The sequence below is a fragment of the Erpetoichthys calabaricus genome, chromosome 13 (genome assembly GCF_900747795.2).
Source record: "Erpetoichthys calabaricus chromosome 13, fErpCal1.3, whole genome shotgun sequence".
Lineage (NCBI taxonomy): Eukaryota > Metazoa > Chordata > Cladistia > Polypteriformes > Polypteridae > Erpetoichthys > Erpetoichthys calabaricus.
This window is the reverse complement of record NC_041406.2, coordinates 9,161,625-9,184,307: the sequence shown is the minus strand read 5'-3', so window position 1 is coordinate 9,184,307 and position 22,683 is coordinate 9,161,625. Positions and strand designations below refer to the sequence as shown.

The window sequence follows — 22,683 nt, the reverse complement described above, 5'->3', positions numbered from 1 at the left end:
GATGATACTGTTTAGTGGATGCAGTGGATTCTCCATGATTGACAGGAGCATAGTATGCAAATCGGGAGTGGTCTCCCATCGACTTTCTCGTATACTCAGATATGGGGATGGATATTTGAGGAGTAAACCACAAGATAATGATTATATTTTTATATTATGTACATTAAAGAACCATCAAAAACAAATCAAATTAATAATATATAGAACATTTATTATAAAAGTAAAGTTGATAAATCGGACTCTGCAGCTGCATGAATAAAAAATTTGCCATGATAATTTTATTTTGGCGAACAATTCAGATAAATTACCACTTTCAGTAAGTGGAAGTGTGTCAGAAGTTGCAAGAGTCTTTAGTAATGTGTGTGATGTAATACTTCTACACAAAATTTCATTTACGTAAAGCAAAAATGTCCTCAATATGTATGTATTGGCATTTGAACGTCAAACAAAAATTTGCAATTATCTCTAAAACCGGTCATTTTTCGAAAAAGTGCAAAGAGACAAAAAATGCTTATAATATGATGCTTTATCATAATATGACCATTTGGGGAAACGTTTCAAACAACGTACTACTTCCAGGTAGCGGAAATAACTAAAAAGTTGATAGAAATCTACGTTTTGTACCTAATACTTGTATGCAAAACATAATTCCAAAAATGGTACTTACGAACTCAGGGAGGTCTAAAATGTTGAGATTCATCAAAATCTCGAAATTGAATTTTTGGAGGATTCCAATACTTTCCGTATACTTCATATTTGAGAAAGTCAGGGTGGTCTAAAATGACTTCGAATCTTTGGACGATTTCAATACAGTAATCCCTCCTCCATCGCGGGGGTTGCGTTCCAGAGCCACCCACGAAATAAGAAAATCCGCGAAGTAGAAACCATATGTTTATATAGTTATTTTTATATTGTCATGCTTGGGTCACAGATTTGCGCAGAAACACAGGAGGTTGTAGAGAGACAGGAACGTTATTCAAACACTGCAAACAAACATTTGTCTCTTTTTCAAAAGTTTAAACTGTGCTCCATGACAAGACAGAGATGACAGTTCTGTCTCACAATTAAAAGAATGCAAACATATCTTCCTCTTCAAAGGAGTGTGCGTCAGGAGCACAGACTGTCAGAGAGATAGAGAAAAGCAAACAAATCAATAGGGCTGTTTGGCTTTTAAGTATGCGAAGCACCGCCGGTACAAAGCTGTTGAAGGATGCAGCTCACACCCCCTCCGTCAGGAGCAGAGAAAGACAGATAGAGAGAGACAGAGTTTGTTTTTCAATCAAAAATCAATACGTGCCCTTCAAGCTTTTAAGTATGCAAAGCACCGTGCAGCATGTCGCTTCAGGAAGCAGCTGCACAGAAGGTAGCAACGTGAAGATAATCTTTCAGCATTTTTAGACGAGCGTCCGTATCGTCTAGGTGTGTTAACAGCCCCCCTGCTCAATCCCCCTACGTCAGGATCAGAGAAAGTCAGCGCAAGAGAGAGAGAGAGAAAAGTAAGTTGGGTAGCTTCTCAGCCATCTGCCAATAGCGTCCCTTGTATGAAATCAACTGGGCAAACCAAAAGAGGAAGCATGTACCAGAAATTAAAAGACCCATTGTCAGCAGAAATCCGCGAACCAGCAAAATATCCGCGATATATATTTAAATATGCTTACATATAAAATCCGCGATAGAGTGAAGCTGCGAAAGGCGAAGCGCGATATAGCGAGGGATCACTGTACTTACAATAATTCCTATACTTTATATACGAGAAAATAAAAAGCATTGGCACATTTTTGAAAACACCAGTCTTAAAACGAAATATTCTCTGAGTCCTCAATTACTTTCTAGCTTACTGTTTCTGATTTACTTTGGCACGGGTAATTTCAATTTGGGTATATTATTCATTTTTCTTTTTTACTTATCCAATGTCCAGTCCTGACAGCACAACACACGTTTAGTACAGGCTTTTGACATGGCAGCGTAGTTGTATGCATGTGTGAAAACTTGTTGTCACATTTATGGCATGCGTAACTCATTTCCCCAGCTGTTTGAAGTCATGCTGGGTAAGTTAAAAAATCTTTACAATCATAACAGTAAAAATGGAATCAAGGAAAGCAAAAAGTCACCTAACTCTTGCAGAAATTAATTGATCAAGAGTGTAGATCTTTCAATGTGGCTCTGTAAGCCCTTATGCATACAGTGAATAAACAGCTATTTAGTAAACAGCTGACTTATCTGCAGATTATAATGACTCAATAAAATCACTGACACTGCAGTTCATCAGCAGAAGTCTACAATGACACTAACAACAGCAACATTTTTTCTGTAGTACACTTTCATACAAAACTAGCTGTCCCTCGTAGCTCTGCCCATGTAGTAGTGAAACAGGACAAACTTTAAAAATCAATAAAAAACTAAAAAAAAATGTAATTCTGGCCAAGCAGAATATAGGTACAGTGGTACCTCTAGTCACGACTGTAATTCGTTCCAAAACTCTGGACGCGACCCGATTTGATTGCGACCCAAACGTAACTTCCCCATAAGATTGTATGTAAATACAATTAATCCGTTCCAGACCGTACAAACTGTATGTAAATATATATTTTTTTAAGATTTTTAAGCACAAAAATAGTTAATTATACCACAGAATGCACAGTGCAATAGTAAACTAAATGTAAAAACATTGAATAACACTGAGAAAACCTTGAACAGAGAAAAGTAACATTGCAAGAATTCACGCTATCAGCCTTACGAACTGCTCGCTGTAAACACTTTTTTTTAATGAGTTTTAAGCACAGGGAAAAACATGAACATTTGAAAAATCCGTCATTTATACAAAAACTAGCCATAAACATCCAAGAAAACTAACCTTGCATGAGTCGAGTTCTGGCGTGAAGGAAGTGAGGAGGAAGCTGGGTGGAGAGGAGGTTACAGTTTTGAGGGAGAGTCCGGCTTCGTGAGGGAAGATTTCGATTTATAAATCGATAGATTTCTAGTAGATTTCGTCGTCTTGTACTCGGCAGGAAGATTGGTAACATGAACGCCACGCTCATACTTTTCAATGATTTCTTTCTTTAATTGGATTTCAATTTTCTTTGAACCTTTCTTCTCACCAACACTACCAATCTTCACTTGCTTAGAGGCCATGGTTAATTGCAAAATTAATGCAAAAGCATACGAAATAGAGCACAAAGAGTTCACAGCGAATGCACGCACGTCTGACTGAGAACGATGTAAAGGGAGAGACTGAACACATGCGGAAATCATTGGCGCGTACGAATCCGAAGGGAAACTGGCCGCCAGTGTTTTTGTTCGCCACCAGAGCGTGTGGACATGAACAGATGCAAAAGTTTGCTGAACCTTTTGATCGTAACCGATTTGTACGTGTTCGGAAACGTTTGTGACCAGAGGTTCTACTGTATGCTCCAATGTCAAACGTTGGCACTGTATCTGATCGTGTTCAGCTCTGATGGGAGAACGTACCCCGCATATGGAGAAGAGCATGTGGCCATGATATCTCTGGCAATTAGCAGCTACCCTCTAAAACACACGCAGCTCTGATTTCTCTCTCAAAAATGTCAATCGTTACTCCTAAACAATCTGTAGATGATAATGTCTGCTGAACAAACAGGTATCGCTAGCTAAGTGGAGGCATGGTACGTTCCAACTCGTGGCGGACTCAAATGGAGGGTGGCGCGTGAGTAAAGAGGGCCTCCGTCTCCCTCTCCTCGGTCTGCAGTGTCTCTCTCATATTTGTGCAAATAAATTGGTACTGCAAGCGGTCTATGATAATTAGCACGATGAGAGAAGTCGCAAAATCAACCGGAATCATTAAGCAAATTATAGAAAAAAACTCGATCTAAATCTGCTACGTAGTTCTCTCGTGAAAAGTAGGCAGACAGACAGACTTTGGATTTTATATATATATATATGTATGTGAATGTATGTATGTATGTATATGTATATATATATATATATATATATATATATATATATATATATATGAGAGAGAGAGAGAGATGGTCTGATACATCCAAAAAGTTTAGCTTGTGACTTCACCATAGAGTTTAACTCTCCATTGGGTGTTACTTTAAAAAATCTGAATATATAAAAAGTCTACACACCTCTGCCAAAATTGCAGATTTTGTGTAATACAAAATGAAGCCAATATAAATCCTATCAGAAGTTATTCCATCTTTATTGCAAAAATGCAATGTATTGAAAGAATGTGAAAACAAATCAGAAACTCTTTAGTGAAAAGGGAAAACAAAATCATACAATTAGCCATAAATTCTCCACAGCTAACAATAGTATAGAAAATACAAATTTCACATCACTGGAGTAGGAATCTGGTGTCAGTTATAACTATATTAGCCATCGCAAATCTCTTTTTATGTGGTTTTTAACTACATGATATTGTAAAATGGTATTGAAAACACGTACAGTATTTAATGTAGTCAGCTAATACGTGTAAGTACATTCTATCATCAGTGTTGGTTTTGGATGTGGTGCTTGTTTAATAAACGGAAATGCAGTATCTGTCTTTGATGAAATAAATAAAAAAAAATGAAAAATGCTTAGTTAACAAAGTCTCTGAACGCACCTGATTGTTGTGCCATGCTTATATTTCTAACTTATTTTTGGTAACATTCTTTTGTATGTACTCTGGTCATAACACACCTAAGGTGTGCAAATGCCTCAAGTTAACATTAATCCTTAGTCCTGCAACACGTAACTCCATTATAGTCTAAAGAACACTTGGCAAGGGTGATTTGGCTGCAATAAATCTCTTAATATCATATGATTCATTTAATTATATAGCATGATGCTACTTATATTAACCTTTGCACTATATATTACAGTCACAATGACATAAGGGTCTAATTTTGTTGTGTCCTGGTTCTTGGACCCTGGATTGATTACTGGGTGGGGTGCCACTTGGAAGGACTTTGTATTTTCTCCCTTTGCATTTCTTTTAGGAACACTAGTATGCTTCTATAGTACTAAGACGTGTCAATTGGATGCTCTAGATTTACATTCCTAATGTGTGTGTATGTATGTGTGTGTGTGTATTATCACATCTGAGGAAGGCTCTTGTCTTATACTGGTTCCCTTGGAGCTCTGCTTTGGAATCTTGCCACATTGTACTGGGAAAATCAGCTCACAAAGTGTGTTTCAAAAACACTGAATGCATTATTTGTTCGTGCCGTGAATATGTGCCATTTTCTTTGCAGTGCTCCTAAGTACCTCTGTTCAGTGTTCACAGTCTGGTGTCAGTCGTTCCCAGGTTTAGTCCCAGGGTTAGGGGTAGGGAACAACCCTGTGACTGCAGATTTTTGTCCTATCCAACTCCTGCTTTTAATTGGACTCCGGTGTTAATTAGGGAACCTGCTATTTCCCACTTTCTTTGTTTTTATGCCCATACAGAAATTGCAAAACTGGGTTTTCTCAGTTAACAATGAGCTGTGCCAGTGCCCGTGCAAAGGCTTGACAAGTGTGGCGAGTTTAGCTGCCCTTTTACTTTTTTCCATTTTGCTGTAGTGTGTAAAACAGATAACACCAGTCAGACGAGTAGTCTCTGTTGTGTCTGTCAGGTCCAAAGCACCCATGTTTCTTATTCCTTGTAGCAGAATTACATGCATTGTACTTCTGGGTGAGCGCTCATTGGTTGTCAGCTTGTCACTCACACGAGCCCGCTGCTACGACTTAACAGAAAATCAAACCTAATCGATTGGCAGACTGGTGGGACTGAGCCACTGTGTATGTCAGACTACACTGCTGCCCCCCAAGTCGCTAAGATATTACGAAAAGTCTTGTGCCTGAAATTTGTTGAAAATGTTGTGTAATGTGACATGGTCTTTAGCTTTAGGCAAGGACTGCAATTCATGTTGCATAATAATATATATATATATATATATATATATAAAATGTAGCTGGGTCATCATAATTATTTACAGTTTTAGCTATTAACATGAGTTGAAGAATCATAACCTCCACAGATGTTAAGTGGTTACTGTGTACAGCAACGTAGTATAAAATGTAAAATATGTGCAATTGAAGAACTTGTTAACATTCTTACGTTGAGGGCAGTGCATGGCACAACTTGGTAACATCGCTGCTGTTAAATTTGCTGCAATCCATTTAAATTCCTACATTGACAGATTGATAAAAATGTGTACTGATCAGATTTTTTACTATGCATTTCATCACATTATTTTGATTTTTTCATTAATATTTTTCCTATCCAGGGTAAAGCATCTGATTTTAGTGGAACCATGGGGTTTTCCCGAGAGACCTAACAACGCTGATCAGGACAGACCAATCCCAATCTGGATTAAAGCCCTGGGAGCAATGCTGAGTCCCTTCAACCCACTGGCTGGTTTGAGACTGGCTGGTCCACTAGGTCATCAGTAACTATATTTTATTTTATTTTTAACAGATGATAATTATAATTTGATACATGCAGTGTTCTCCTTGATACAAAGTAACAATTGTGCCACATTGCCCCCAAAGGTACAGAAACTGTGCATTCAGTTTTGCAGGCATGTGTTGGCATAATATTTGCCTGCTTCTGAATGCTGTCATAGACAGTGTGGGTTGGCTGGCTGCATAGCTGGTATGGATGGCTCTTTACCTGGCCAGGAGGCCTTTTTAATGGATGGGTATGAGTGGCTGGGCATCTTTACCAGGTTGGTTAATGGTACCTTTCCTGGTTGGGAGGCCGTTATAATGGAATGGACAGGGGGAGACTGCTTCCCCAGTACAGTGGGTGGCGACATCACTCTGCCGTTCATCCCTGGGTCCCTGGGGTCCTCTAGGGGGAGCTGCTGAAGGCTGGCTCTCCTATTACGGGGAGGTTCCCCTTGACTCGGAAGTGCTTTCTGGATGCAATGTGTTAGCACTGGAAATACACCCAGGTCCGGTATAAAGGAACCAGGTGAGCTGGAGACGGGTGTGGAGGACAGACAGAGCTCATCTGGGAGGTATGGAGGAGAAGAAAGAAAGAGAGAGAGAAAAAAAATTGCGTTGTGTTTATGCCATCGTTGAAGCCTTTTAGAAAAGTACCTTTTTTATTATACCAGGACTTGTGTCTGGGGTTTGGGGATGCTGCAACTCCCCCTACTGGTCACAATGCACAATAAGGATCTGATATCCTTCACTTGGCATTGACCTGGAAAGGGGATTTAATTCTTTTGTCAAAATTCAGGAGTAGAGGACAGTAATCAGCCATAAACGGTGACATTTTGCGTATTATCGCCGAATCGGACTCTGACTTGTTGGACTCCAATTTTGATGCAAGTGATCTGAAAATGGAGATTGAAAACGAAAGTGAGGTACTTGCTTCAGCTGATCGATCCCCAGCTGATCGTGGTGCTGAACCCTCTTGTGTAGCTGATGCGCCCATTGCAGTGTTCGCCTGGGAGGAGTGCCACTTACGATGACAAGAGGTACAAACCAGATTGTGTCGCACTGCCACTCGAACACGGACCAAGCAGCAGGCCATCCACACATTCCTACCAGCCATCAGAGACACTGAACAGGTGTCGACAGCAGCCACAGCAACAGACGTTTTACACTGATTTACATGTGAAACCTTTGCTTTGTGTGCTTTTCAGAAAACAGAGTTGCCTGCAAAAAACATTCAGCCCTCAAAGAGTTAAACAGTTAAATTCATGGATTTTCATGAGCAAATTAGAAAAGCTGTTCATTATGCTTCTCTAAATAGTTTTATTAATCTGTGTTCATTTTATATAATGCTGTTAACAACAAGTGAAACCAAAAACACTGTGAAAGGTGCCCCGGACACAGACAGACACTGAGACAGCCAGATGTCCAAACCACACACGTTTTATTCCTCAACGCAATACCACAGTGCACAATTAGCCACAATTCTCACAGTCCTTTCCTTTCTTCTGCCGCCTCTACTCTACTCCTCGCAAGCTTGATTCTCTTCCACCCGACTCTGGCTCCCGATTGTCGTGAGGTGGCCCCTTTTATGGCACACCCAGATGTGCTCCAGGTGCTCCTTGATGATCTTCCGGCAGGACTTCCTGGTGTAGCGGAAGTGCTGCCCTTGCACCCAGAAGCACTCTGGGCTTATCTGCTTCCTGTTCCAGCAGCACTTCCTGGTGTGGTGGAAGTGCTGCAGTCCATGGTTCAGGAACCATCCAGACGCCCCCTGGTGGTGGCCACGGACACCCACAGGGATGAGCCTCCCAGCTCTGTATCCATGGCCCTGATGGAATCCAGGGGGGCTGCCCTCCTGCATCCAGGGGAACACATTGCCCCTCTCCCGGTCCTTCTCTGCTCCAGCCGTCCCAGCGGGGCAAAGTCCCTGGTTGTCTGCCACAACACATTAGAGCAAATCAGATTAGAATAATATATCAAATTGATGAATTAATGAATTGCACAAAATTAAAACAATACAATAAATAACAAGAATTGACACACAGCAAGGAGCTTCCAAATTTCTCAAGTTGGGAATAGAGAATACAGAACTGATGAAACAAAGAAATCAATTGAAACAACAGAAAATGTAGCACAGTAAAACCACCCCTTCATGTCAAGAGTGAAGTCTGGAACAGTTTATATTTAAATGTTATGATCATGTAAGTGTCTCACAGACAGGCTTAAATAGAGTATGACAGAGTAAAAGTCACAGAACTAAAATTAGCCAAATGTTTTGTGGCCAGAATTCTGAACAACACAAAGACTGGCACCTCGGGCATTACTACAAGTTGCCAAATACCAAATTAAAAAATGTTACTTTCTTACATGATTATGAATTGAACAATGCACATCTCTTTAAGGTTAATTACATTTAGTGGAAGATTACAGTTGTGACTTAGGTTAAAAACATAAAGTACTACTAATATTTTATTAGAGTATTTTTATTATGTGACTGTAATTAAAAAATTAGATAGTGAAGCAACTGTGCATTTGTACTTAAGGATGTGTTTTTTTTGTTGTTTTTGTCTTTATTCTTTTATCATGTCCACCTGTCTCACACATTATGTGTTAAAAGATTTGTGTTGCTGGCAGATCCTTTTAAGAATACACACTTTAAAAGCTGTGGTGTCGTCTGTTTGCACCAGCTGGTATGCTTGTTTACACGCTGTTTTGAAGCCTGCTTAATCTTGAAGTTGTTTTATATTGTATGGCTTGCAGTTAAAAGTTTGTGAACCCTTTCAAATTTTCTGGATGCCTAAATGAATGGCTCCTAAAATGTTCCCTGGTTTGGATCCAAGTAATAATAATAAATAAAGACAACCTGATTAAACAAACAGTACGTACAAAATTACACATTATCATATCAGTTTTAAAATTTTGTTTCAAAGGGCTCACAAGAGCATAATTGTAAAACAAAGAAGTTCTTGTGAATGTTGTGCTGTTCATCATTGAGAGTAGAATATCTTAGTGGTTAGATCAGGGGTCTACAACCTTTTTTCCACTGAGAGCTACTCGTGTTTTGTAACGTTTTATTCTCATAGCTTATTTCAAACCAAACAAACTGAATAAGCTTGTTTTGCCTGAACATTTACAAAATGTTGGTGTCCACAACTCACATTTTGCATTAAAACATCACAAAAAATATTGAGTTCACCTGCAAGTGCATTTTGTACGTCTGTATGCATTTTCTAGTGTATCTCACACTATTGAATTAAAACATGAATGCTGTCAAAACAAAACAATGCAAATCCAAATACACAGATCTGACTTATTCATTTGTCATTTTGTCACATGTCACTGTGTCACTTTATTCACATGTCCAGTTGCATGTGTGATGTGTTGTTTAGTTAGTCAGATGACTGGCACTGAGGTGTCTGGTGGTGGAGCCACTCAGGTTCACTCTGATGGAGACATTTAAATGTTTGTCTGTCAGTCGTGTTCTGAACTTTGATTTCATGACATTCAGGTCAGACTCACAGAGGTATGGAGGCCCAAACAAAGCAGACATTTTCAGAGCTGCTTGGTGAAGATTCTTATAGTTATCTGGCTCTACTAAGCTCCAGAAATGCTGAGAATGCTGTTGAGTCTTTAACTGCACATTATTTTGAAGGTTTATTAATATATAATATATAAAATCCAATGTCTGTCTGTCTGTGTGTCTGTCCGCTTTTCACAAGAGAACTAAACAGATTTAGATCGGGTTTATTTCTATAACTTGCTTGAACATTCCAGTTGATGTTGCGACTTCTTTCATTTTGCTATGTATCATAGTTCACTTGCGGTACCGATTTATTAGCGCAAATCAAAGACACACACAACGGGCCGGGGAGAGGGGCCTTCCTCACTCATTCACCAGCTTCAGGGTGTGGTCCTTAACTCCGCTTAGCTAGCGAATGAGAGGACAATTGAATCCAACTTTGATACTTAAAATAAAGTGTTACTTAGGTCTTGATGTATTTGAGTCCGGATATTCTCTTAAGTGTATACCACATTGAAATGATAGATTGCAATTCAGATTGTGGATTGTGATATGATTTTTTTGGAAAGATCGCCCACCCCTAATTTGACTAATCAAGTTTTCAAATTTATATAGGATTCATTAACCCTTTGGTGAGCTACTTGGAAAGGGGTTGTGAGCTACCGGTAGCTCACGTGCGACATGTTGGAGACCCCTGGATTAGATAGATAGAACTTTATTTGGCCCCGGGGGAAATTTACCTTTTTACAGAAGTTCTTTAACCCTTAACTACTTGTGCTAGTGTATTTTGTACACCAGTCTCAGTTATTTTTGTCCAACATCCTTTTACTTGAACCTACCAGCAGCAACCTCTTACTATCCTCAGCTTGATTCACTACAAGTAACGTGTCGCAATGATTTCCCACCAGTATGCCCCCAGCCAGTTTTATGAGTGGATGCACAGTCACAAGTTCCATATGGTGCTTTTGGTGCACCACACAGGTACTTACGCATGTATACCAACGATGAGACGTTCTTTTTGCAATGGCTTTGTCTGCAAAGAACGTTCAACAACTGAAGTGAAATGTGATCCATGTGCAAATCCAGCAGTAAATAAAAATGTGATCAGTGACAAATGAGCACTGGAGACGTGGATCAGATTTATTTTCAGATAGTCCTAGACTGGGTCATGCTATTCAATAATATGGTATTAAATTACATTAAAAACATGTATAATTTAAAATTATTGCAATATTTAATATTACAACCTCACAGTGTGCATATACTGTAAATAGTCATTTTAACACTGGTGCATAAAGTACACTGCGCAAATACTTATGAGGGTTAAATACATAAATATGTAGATGAGCAAGTAAATAAATATGCAAACCCCATTTCTAGAAAAGTTGGGATATTTTCCAAAATGTAATAAAGACAAAAATCTTTGATATATTATTTCTTGTGATCCTTTATTTAACTGACAAAAGTACAAAGAAAAGATTTTCAATAGTTTTACTCACCATCTTATTTGTATTTTGTAAATAAACAGAAATTTAGAATTTCATAGCTGCAACACATGCAACAAAAGTTGGGACAGAGGCATGTTTACCCCATTGTGTTACATCACATTTCCTTTTAATGACACTTTTTAAACGTTTTGAAACTGAGGATACTAATTGTGGTAGTTTTGCAGTTAGAAATTGTGTCCATTCTTGCTTGATATAAGACTTCTACTGTCTGTGGTTACCATTATGTGATTCTGTTCTCCGTGATGCACCATACATTTTTAATAGGAGACAGATCTTGACTGGCTGCAGGCCAGTCAAGCACACACACACACTCTGTGTCTATGAAGCCACGCTGTTGTAGCCTGTGCAGAATGTGTTATGGCATTGTCCTGCTGAAATAAGCATGGGCATCCCAAAAAGAGATGTCGCCTTGATGATAACATACTGTGTCTCTCGAAAATCCTAATATACTCCTCAGAGTCAACGGTACCTTCACCTACATGCAACTCACCCATGCCATGGGCTCTGATGTACCTCCATACCATCACAGATGCTACCTTTTGGACTTTTCACTGATTACAATCTGGATAGTCATTTTCATCTTTGGCATGGAGAACTCAATACCCATTTTCTCTGAAAAAAAGATGAAATTTGGACTCATCTGACCATAACACATGGTTCCACAGTCTTTCTTTCCATTTGAGATGAGCTTGGGCCAAGAGAACTTGCGGGCGTTTCTGCATAGAGTTGATGTATGGTTTCCTCCTTATGTAATAATGTTTGGACATTTTGACATAATATGGACAGTTTAACATCTGTGGCAGAGCGACGGGTGCTCAGCAGGCTCCTATCAATTATGGAGAATCCACTGCATCCACTAAATAGTATCATCTCCAGACAGAAGAGCAGCTTCAGCGACAGACTGCTGTCACTGTCCTGCTCCACTGACAGATTGAGGAGATCGTTCCTCCCCCAAACTATGCAACTCTTCAATTCCACCCAGGGGGGTAAACGTTAACGTTTAACATTATACAAAGTTATTGTCTGTTTTTTACCTGCATTATTATCAATCTTTAATTTAATATTGTTTATTGTATCCGTATGCTGCTGCTGGAGAATGTGAATTTCCCCTTGGGATTAATAAAGTATCTATCTATCTGTTATATAGTGCCTTTCATATTGATACTATCTATCTATCTATCTAATAAACTTTCAACTTACATTTCTGGATGCAGTGACGGACTGTGGTTTTCTGAAGTTCTCCCGAGCATCAGGTGTCTATATTTGTCACAGTAGCATGACAATTTCTTAGGCAGTGTCGCCTCTGGGCTCGAATATCACACATATTTAACACTGGTTTCTGACCTTGCCCTTAAGACACTGAGATGTTTCTTAATTTTCTGAATCTTTTCATAATATTATGTACTGTAGATGTTGATCCCTTAATTGTTTTGAGCGGTGTATGTGATTGCTGCCTTACGACTTGCTTAGTTCATAAAGCACAACTGTAGACTTGGAAATGGTGAAGTTGCTTGCAATTTTTGGTTTTTCATTTTGGATTATGTTAATACTGTTAGCAGAGATGAAGACCTTCTGTTCTCTCTAATGTGTTTGCATCTAGGTCCTAGTTTGGTGCAGAGGTTAAGACCGGATTTCAAAAGAAAATATTCTTCTTTGTTTGATGACAACACGGTGACCGAATATATTTACCACTGCAATGTACAGAAACCAAGGTATGTCAATAAATTTAAAGCTTTATTTTTTTAAGATATGTTTATTTTCTGATACTGTACGTATGTAATATACAGTCATATGAAAAAGTTTGGGAACCCCTCACAATTCTTTGGATTTTTGCTTATCATTAGCTGAGCTTTCAAAGTAGCAACTTCCTTTTAATATATGACATGCCTTATGGAAACAGTAGGATTTCAGCAGTGACATCAAGTTTATTGGATTAACAGAAAATATGCAATATGCATCATAACAAAATTAGACAGGTGCATAAATTTGGGCACCCCAACAGAGATATTACATCAATACTTAGTTGAGCCTCCTTTTGCAAATATAACAGCCTCTAGACGCCGTCTTCCTATAGCCTTTGATGAGTGTCTAGATTCTGGAGGGAGGTATTTCTGACCATTTTTCAATACAAAAATCTGTCCAGTTCAGTTTAATTTAATGGACAGCCTGCTTCAAATCATCCCATAGATTTTCGATGATATTCAAGTCAGGGGACTGTGACGGCCATTCCAGAACATTGTACTTCTCCCTCTGCATGAATGCCTTTGTGGATTTCGAACTGTGTTTTGGGTCATTGTCTTGTTGGAATATCCAACCCCTGCGTAATTTCAACTTTGTGACTGATGCTTGAACATTATCTTGAAGAATTTGTTGATATTGGGTTGAATTCATCTGACCCTCGACTTTAACAAGGGCCCCAGTCCCAGAACTGGCCACACAGCCCCACAACATGATGGAACCTCCACCAAAATTGACAGTAGGTAGCAGGTGTTTTTCTTGGAGTGTGGTGTTCTTCTTCCGCCATGCAAAGTGCTTTTTGTTATGACCAAATAACTCAATTTTTGTCTCATCAGTCTAAAGCACTTTGTTCCAAAATTAATCTGGCTTGTCTAAATGAGCATTTGCATACAACAAGCAAATCTGTTTGTGGCGTGAGTGCAGAAAGGGCTTCTTTCTCATCACCCTGCCATACAGATGTTCTTTGTGCAAATTGCACTGAATTGTAGAACGATGTCCACATACACCATCTGCAGCAAGATGTTCTTGCAGGTCTTTGGAGGTGATCTGTGGGTTGTCAGTAAGCATTCTCACAATCCTGTGCATATGCTACTCCTGTATTTTTCTTGGCCTGCCAGACCTGCTGGGTTTAACAGCAACTGTGCCTGTGGCCTTCCATTTCCTTATTGCATTCCTTACAGTTGAAACTGACAGTTCAAACCTCTGAGATAGCTTTTTGTAGCCTTCCCCTAAACCATGAGACTGAACAATCTTTGTTTTCAGATCTTTTGAGAGTTGCTTTGAGGAAACCATGCTGTCACTCTTCAGAGGAGAGTCAAAGGGAAGCCCAATTTGCAATTGACCACCTTAAATACCTTTATATCTCATGATTGGACACACCTATCTATGAAGTTCAAGGCTTAACGCGCTTATCCAACCAATTTGGTGTTGTAAGTAATCAGCATTGAGCAGTGACAGGCATTCAAATCAGCAAAAGTACAAGGGGAGCCACATTTGTGCACAGCCAGTTTTTCACATTTGATTTAATTTCATACAACTAAATACTGCTTCACTAAAAATCTTTGTTCGGAAAACATCGCAGTACTCCTAGGAAATGAAAGACTTACCACTGTTATCTTTTTTGTTGAAAGAACAGTCAGTTATTATGCCTGCTGAGAGGGGTTCCCAAAATTTTTCATATGACTGTATATTTAGTAGTGATGCTTTGCAGCTAGTTTTAAGGCGTATTTGGATTTTAACAGATTAATGTTTTTAATAAATAAATTGACATCTACAGTTCTCATATAAGGTATACACTTATTTGACTACTGCATTAACTTAAATTAAGAATGTTATACGTAAAATTATGTTGTGTAGAAAAAAAGTATCAGCTCATCAGTACTGAACTGAGCAAATTTGTCAGCAGCAGCTATTTTCTGTTACTTTAGCAGGGCAGATGCAAGTCATTTCCATTACGTCTAAATTGAGAAGTGAATGCTGGATAAATCTGTTACAGTTTTTTTAGACTTCCAAAATCTGAGAATGGCTTTCAGAGAATGACATACATTTTTTTTTTTCCCTAGTGGGGAAACTGCTTTTAGGAATATGACCATTCCATATGGGTGGGCAAAGCGACCCATGCTACAGAGAATTGGTCTTGTTCAAGCAGACATCCCCATTACTGTGATTTATGGAGCTCGCTCTTATATTGATGGTAACTCTGGAAATGAAGTCAAAGAACTAAGGCCAAACTCTCACGTGGAGACAATAGTAAGTCATTGCATTTTTTTTTATCTTCATCAGAAACACAGACAATACTTTTTCATTCAGACATAGACAGAAACCTCAGACTTTGTACTGCAGTGAACAAAAGAAAAAACACAACACTCGAATTCTATAGTTGTGCCACCACCTTTACGCTTTATGTACAAGAGTGTTTACCTTTCAAAAGTGTAGTGTTTCTGTGAACAGTGAGTGTGTTTACATGCACACACAAAACTGGGAGAAGGTAAATAACCCGGTTAAGACAGAAACCTGATTTCTTAAAAATCCCCCGTGCACTAATGAAGTGCTCCTCGTTGGGGAACGTTGCTGTTGACAGGAGCTTAGTTACTTAACTCATGACTTACCAAAAAAATAAATAAATGAATAAAGCATATGTTATATAGTTACTTATAAAATGTAATGCATTACAAACTATGAGTTAGTTTTGCATTACTTTATCTTCTTGTTAAAGAAAAAAACTTGCACATTTGACTGGCCGCATTTGTTATTAAATCCAAAGCCATGTGATCCTCCACAAAACTGACCAGAAACACAGTCAAATGTGATAATTTTCTTGTGTTTTGCAATATGTTTATTACTTCATGTGCTGTGAACTAAATAAAATAAATCACCTTTTTACATTTCCGACCCAGAACATTTGTGTTATGGGCACTGGGAGTTGCATCATCCAATCACACTGTTTCAACATATCTATAGCAAGTAGTTGGAATAAAACCAAGTTTGCACTTTACTTATAATTTCTGTTACTGGATTGTACGCAGCACACTCTTTTCTGCCAGGTTGTACGATTGAGCCCTGTAATGGAGTGGTGTATCGCTACTTGTGCTTCTTGCCTTTCACACAGCGCTGCTGGGATAATAATAAAGCAGGTATTTTAATATTGCGTTAGGATACTCGTTAAATTAAAAAGTATTCTGACTAATGCCTATTACTTTTAACACAGTACCCCCAACACTGCTCCCAAAATGGTGCTGCTGAGCTTAGCACTACATGTTTAGCTAATCAACAAATATTTAATAATAATACATTTTATTTTTATACAAGGCGCCTTTCTAAGAATTCAAGGACACAATTTCCACATTTAACAATTCCTCAAATATTGAGACAGATTATTTCAGCCAGGGAAGGGATTAATGCAGTTGCCTGAGGACTCTGCTCAGGAATCTTATTTTTATGGACTCTTCCACTGTTTGTCATCCATGGCTGCCATATGCATGTGTGAAGTAAAGACTGCTGGCCATGTACATGTGCAGGCTAACAGTGTGCAACAGATATGCACAGACTATGAAATCCTTAACAGTTAACCCAATTAAGGGTCTAACAGAGTGTAATGGACATGCACAGACAACGAAATCCTTAACAGTAACCTAGTTAAGGGTTTACATGACCGTTTAACCAGATTACTTGCAGAGAAGTCTACCTGTGTTATCCGGGTTTCTCAGAGACTAATAACCTAGTTTCTGTAGCCAGTTTAAGGGTAGACATGGATTTCTGTGAATAACCGAGCTATTAAAGCACATGTAAATGCATTGTGTTTTTTCTCTCAGGTATCATCTAAAAAATAACATTGATCTTTATATATATATAAAGGAATACTGTACTCAAAAGTGAAATTTTTTTATATGGTACTTACCCTATGTAGTTTGTAATGATGACTGAGAAAAAATTTTATCTCAAATTTTCATGCATAATGGAGAAAAAAGAGTTTTTAGTATAAAATAGGCCAGTATTAAATACTTTAATACTATACAACAGTGAAAATGGAAAAGGGGAAAAAAATCTCACATTACTCGTTTTGCATAGTCCACATGTCAGTTATTCAGTCATATTTGCTGAAATATTGTTAAATTGGTACACACATCATAAACAGGAAACTAAAACCGCGTGGAGTTAACTTTATGAATTGAAGATGAGACTCTTGGGCAATGAATGAGCGGGCGAAGCATTGCACCACCTTCCTGTCCACTTTCTGAACAGTGACTGAGCATAGAAGCTCTTTGGTATGGCAAAAGTCAATAACCAGTTCCTTGATTTTGGCTGATATTAACTTATAAACAATTCTCCAAGTTCTCCACCTGATTGTTTCCTCTTGCCTCATTCCCCTACTCTTCACTAGTGTGGGATATCAGAGAATTCCTGCAAATGACATGACAGCGTGTCACTGACACTGAGCTGTACAGGGTGAAGAAAAAAGGTGACAGGCCTGTTCCTTGTGATGCAGTCTTTGAGCCACACAAAATTCAGTCTGCCGTACAGATAATTCATTATCCAGGGCACCATAGGTTGATCCACTTGTGAATATTTTAGCTTACCCCTCAAAATTTAGGAGTACCTGTTAGAACAGATATTAAAGAATGATCTTTGATTTTAATTTGGTTGAGTACCTGTGTGGTGTTTATTTCTCACACTACACACTCCAAATGTCCTTCTCCTCTGATGCAGCTGCCCATTTCAGCCCTTCCCCTTCTTTTTCTATCTTGGTTAGATGCACTTTGCCCTCTTCTCTCTAGAACAGGGGTTGCCAAGTCCGGTCCTGGAGGACCACCGTGGCTGCAGGTTTTCATTCTAACCCTTTTTTTTAACGAGTGACCTGTTTGTGCTGCTAATTAACTTCTTGTGAATTAATTTTAATTGACTTGTTCTTGAAGACTCAGGCCCCTTAATTGTTTCTTTTTCCTTCTTTTTCCTTAATTAGCAGCCAAACAATAATGAGATACAAAACAAGCCAAAACATGACCAAAACAGGTCACTCATTAAGAAAAGGATTAGAATGAAAACCTGCAGCCACGGTGGTGTAAGTTATGAAATCTTTAGCTTCTTAGCAATGTGTTGCATAGATTAACATTCATGCTTCAAAAAAAAAAAAAACAAAAAAAAAAAACAAAAAAACAATAGACTGGCATGTTTCTTGAGAAAGCTGTTTTGCCATTTTAACCCAGAACTATAGGAATGCCAGTACTTTTGCAATAAAGTTTTTTTTAATAACCAATTAGCATTTACATGTGACTAATGAAGGATAAGCTAAGGGAGTTGACCATTAGGACACTGAAGGAATGGCTGCTAGAAATGAGGCGTCTGTAGTCATTTGTGAGTAATAAATAAAAAATCAGTCATTTCAAGACATTATAGTGATTAGAAACACTGGCAATGTCTTGCATTTCTATATTCTTAAATGAGTTTAATGGTATTTTGGTTTCTATCAGTTTCTATCAAGAACATGAAAATGTCTAGGTGTGTTCAGACGTTTCACTGGTAGTCTTAATTTACAATTTGTAAAGCTGTAGTCAAGTCCAGTAGTGCTGATGTATGTTTTAATGTACTCTTAAATTTGTAAAATGTAAAAATGTGTTCATGTTCCAGGCAATTCGAGGAGCTGGTCATTACGTGTATGCAGATCAGCCCGAAGACTTCAATCAAAAAGTCATTGAGATCTGTAACACGGTAGACTGAGGCTGCTGTGCCTGGGAGCAAACCTGCAATAATTGTCACTTTTTATCACTGAGAACTCATCATGCCAGCATTACTACTGTGAAGACACTCACAAGGACTTATGTCACAAAAGAAAAAAGAAATGGACTTGGAGAATAAGCTGTATTGCACTTTTACCAGGAAACTAACTTATATCCTCAAATGGGGATAGTGCCTTTGCTATGCAGTGTTTTAAAATCCAACAACTTTTATTCATCATTCTTAGCTCTTACTGTGTTCTTACTTGGAACAAAGATATGCTGCTTTATTATTTTTTGTTTGTTTTGTTAAGTGATATTACTATTTAACATTCACAGCGTTTTTTCTAGCAGTTCCTTAAGCCGCAACTGAGAAATGGTGCTTTCATTAGCAATGAATATTTCAGTAATATTACATATTGTTTAATAAGTATTACATTTGCATTATAGGAAATCCACAAACTGGAATGTTTACAAATATGAAAATTTACAAATAAGAGAATGAAAAAGCCACAAAAAATATTTTTTTAGATGTCTTATTGACAACATACATACACTCATGCATCATGGGCCATGCTCAGTCTCCGAAGCGTTGTACAGTTGTATAATTTTAAAATTAAAAAAAGAAAATAGTGTTATATTTATGTTTATCCTTTAGTGGTTTGCTGAGCAGTGTTTAAAAGTAGATGTTTGAATGGTTCGCTTGCCACCGATGGATAGTCAAGAATTGTGTCACTTTAGCTCAGATTGTATGTAAGTAAAAGCTGCCTATTCAGGACAATGTTTAATATGACTTATATTTTAATGAATAATGTTCAAAGATTGTACAGCGTAGAACAATCGAATGTCAGATATAAGAAAAAGAATGTTTTATAATGTGTTGATTACATTTTGACCTAATTTTTGTTCTGGATTTTAATTAATTAGGAGTTTCCTTTAACATATCCGTGTTTCCTATCACATTTGTCCATTTCCGCACCATGCTAAAATCTCATCTGCCTGATGCGGGAAAATCTGAAGCACTGTTCTAGTGCCATTTCTTCACTTCCATGCTAGTCAGGGCTCTTGCTGACTTTTTTCTCTCACATCCTTAGTGAGACTTTGATGGTCTTTGATCTCAGGCTACTGAGATGCTCAAAACAGATGGCTAGTCCTGGCTAAGTAATCGCATTGTCCCCATGTAAAAGGTAGGAATTCAAATTGTTCACATTTTATTTTAGTTTCTCATTTCTTAGCAGGATGTTCATCTTAATCACTTTGAATCAGAAACCAGACAAGGAAGTATTTTTTTTTATTCCAGATTAAAATAAAGCATCCTTACAAAAAATAAAACAAAACGAACACTATTTGTGAAATTGCAAATTCTGAGGAAAAACTCAGCCTAAAGCCTTATACTTGTGCCAACAATCTATCATTGTCCCAAAATGGAAGAATATTTTGATAGTTGTCTCTGTAAGGATTTTGTAGTCAGAATTCTCAGAATGCAGTGATTTTTATATAAAAATGTATAATGTTTATCAGTTTTATTTCATGTTTACAGTTTAGAGGTAAAATGAACTGGACTAAAGTGCAAGATGGGAAGACCATTTAAAATCAAGGAATTGAGGTAATTGAATTTAAAATCTGGTTGTAATAAGCAGGTTTTGCATACTTATGTATACTGTACATAACCACACATACAAAAAAACACAAAGCAACATTTGCTTTTCCTTTTTGCACAGCACACTGTATGACCATGAAAAGGTTACGCATTGTGTTCAGGCACTGAATAACAATGGTGGTCTGTTCCTTTGATTTTACAATTGAGCAAAAAGGTTAAAATCTTGTTCTTACCATTTATTTTAAATTATCTGTAAATAAAAGTACTATTTAATTTATGTTTGCAATTTTGTTATTCCATTGTAGTCTTTATAATACAGCAGTTACTAGTAGTGTAATGCTGCAGTTGGGGGTTACTTCAACATTTACTACTCCTTTAATAAAGAATTTACATTTTGTACTCCAGTTATATGCTACTGTGATAAGATGCAGAAATATTCTAAAGTAAGTGTGAGCAACATGTGCCGTATGCTTAAAAATATCCAGTCGTCTGTGGAGGCGGATGCACGGTTCAGTAAGATGGCAGCTGAGTGAGAAAGAGAAGTCACCAGAAGTACTCCACTCTCAGTGTTCAGGACCACTATCTGCTCTGCCCTGAGTTGAGGAGACTCCTTTAGCTCAGGCCAGTAAGTAATTGCTTCTGACAGCCATTGCAATCCAAATGTTGCAGCTTTGCACCTGGCAACTGGTTGTTACCACAGTGCAAACCTGCAAATCGAGATGCCTTGTGGTGTGTGTGAGTCTACAACAAAACACTTAGCGTAGTCAGCGGCCTTTTCAATATGGATGGATGGAGTGTGGAAGTATAGGTGCTGTGCAATGAGGTGGGTACTAGGTGATAGAGCGAGATCTTAGCTGACATCACTAGGAAGTACTCCACTCTCAGTGTTCAGGACCACTATCTGCTCGGCTCAAAGGTTGAGGAGCCTCCTTTAGCTCAGGCCAATAAGTAATTGCTTCTGAGAGCCATTGCATTCCAAACGTTGCAGCTTTTCAGCTGGCAACTGGTTGTTACCAGAGTGCAAATCTGCAAATTGGGATGGCCAATGGTGTGTGTGAGTCTACAACAAAATACTTGGTGTAGTCAGCAGACTTTTCAGATCTGGATGGATGGAAGGATGGTGTGTGGAAACATAGGTGCTGTGCAGTAAGGTGTGGGTGACTCAGTGATAGAGCGAGAGTTCAGCCGACGTCACTAGGAAGCACACCACTCACAGTGCTTGGAAATATTGTCTGGTCAGCCCAAAGTTGAGGAGGAACCTTGGGCAGATAAGACATTGCTTCTGAGAGCCAACGCAATCCAAACATTGCGCATTTGCAGTTGGCAACTGGCTGTTACCACAGTGCAAATCTTCAAATTGAGATGGCTTGTGGTGTGTGTTAGTTTACCAAAACACTTGGTGTAGTCGGCAGCCCTTTCGTTACGGAGGGGTGGAGTTGTTGAGGTATGGGTGCTGTGCAGTAAGATGGGTGACTGAGTGAGAGAGAGACCTCAGCCGACGTCACTAGGAAGCACACCACTCACAGTTTTTGGAAACATTATCTGCTTGGTCCAAGGTTGAGCAGCCTCCTTCAGCTTAGGTCAATAATAATTGCTTTTGAGAGCCATTGCAGTCCAAATGCTTCAGCTTTGCAGCTGCTGACTGGCTGTTACCACAGTTCAAATCTACAAGTTGAAATAACTAATGGTGTATCTGAGTCTACGACAAAACACTTCGCGTAGTTGGCAGCCTTTCCAATGAGGAGCCATAGGTGTTGTACATTAAGGTGGGTGGTGAGTGGCAAAAAGAGCTCAGTAGACTTCACCAGGACTGGGCAAACATTATCTGCTTGGTCCAAGGTCGAAGATCTTCCTTTATTTCAGACTAATATAATACTTCTTCTGAAAGCCCATTGTACAGTATTCCAGACATCACAGGTTTGTGGCTGTGCATCAGCTGTTACCACAGTGGAAATGTGCAGATTGAGATAGCTGGTAATATGTGTGTAAGTTCTCCAAAGCTGATTTTGATATAACAGGTGTGGGAAATCAGAGTGTGCCCTGGTAGCATCCATTGCACTGCTCAAGCAAACACAAATGGAGTGGCACTGCACACTCACAGACACACTCAGTTTGGCCCCTTTAGACTCGTGATGTGACGTGCACGACTTTGCAAGAGACAACACTACCAGCAGAAAACGCATGTGAGTAAGGGACTGGGCAAAGAAAAATGCC

The 22,683-nt window shown here is 38.6% G+C and overlaps 1 protein-coding gene across 1 annotated transcript in view; it reads left to right on the top strand.

Annotated features, from left to right (window-relative positions):
• abhd5a (abhydrolase domain containing 5a) overlaps positions 1 to 20,746 on the top strand; it is a 65,853-nt gene extending 45,107 nt beyond the window's left edge. Inside the window, exons 4-7 of the mRNA XM_028817938.2 lie at positions 6,234 to 6,388; positions 13,022 to 13,133; positions 15,222 to 15,408; positions 18,784 to 20,746. Of these exons, the coding sequence (XP_028673771.1) occupies positions 6,234 to 6,388; positions 13,022 to 13,133; positions 15,222 to 15,408; positions 18,784 to 18,873 (544 nt within the window). The 3' untranslated portion in view covers positions 18,874 to 20,746. The remainder of the gene's footprint in view (positions 1 to 6,233; positions 6,389 to 13,021; positions 13,134 to 15,221; positions 15,409 to 18,783) is intronic.
• Positions 20,747 to 22,683: the final 1,937 nt, after the last annotated feature.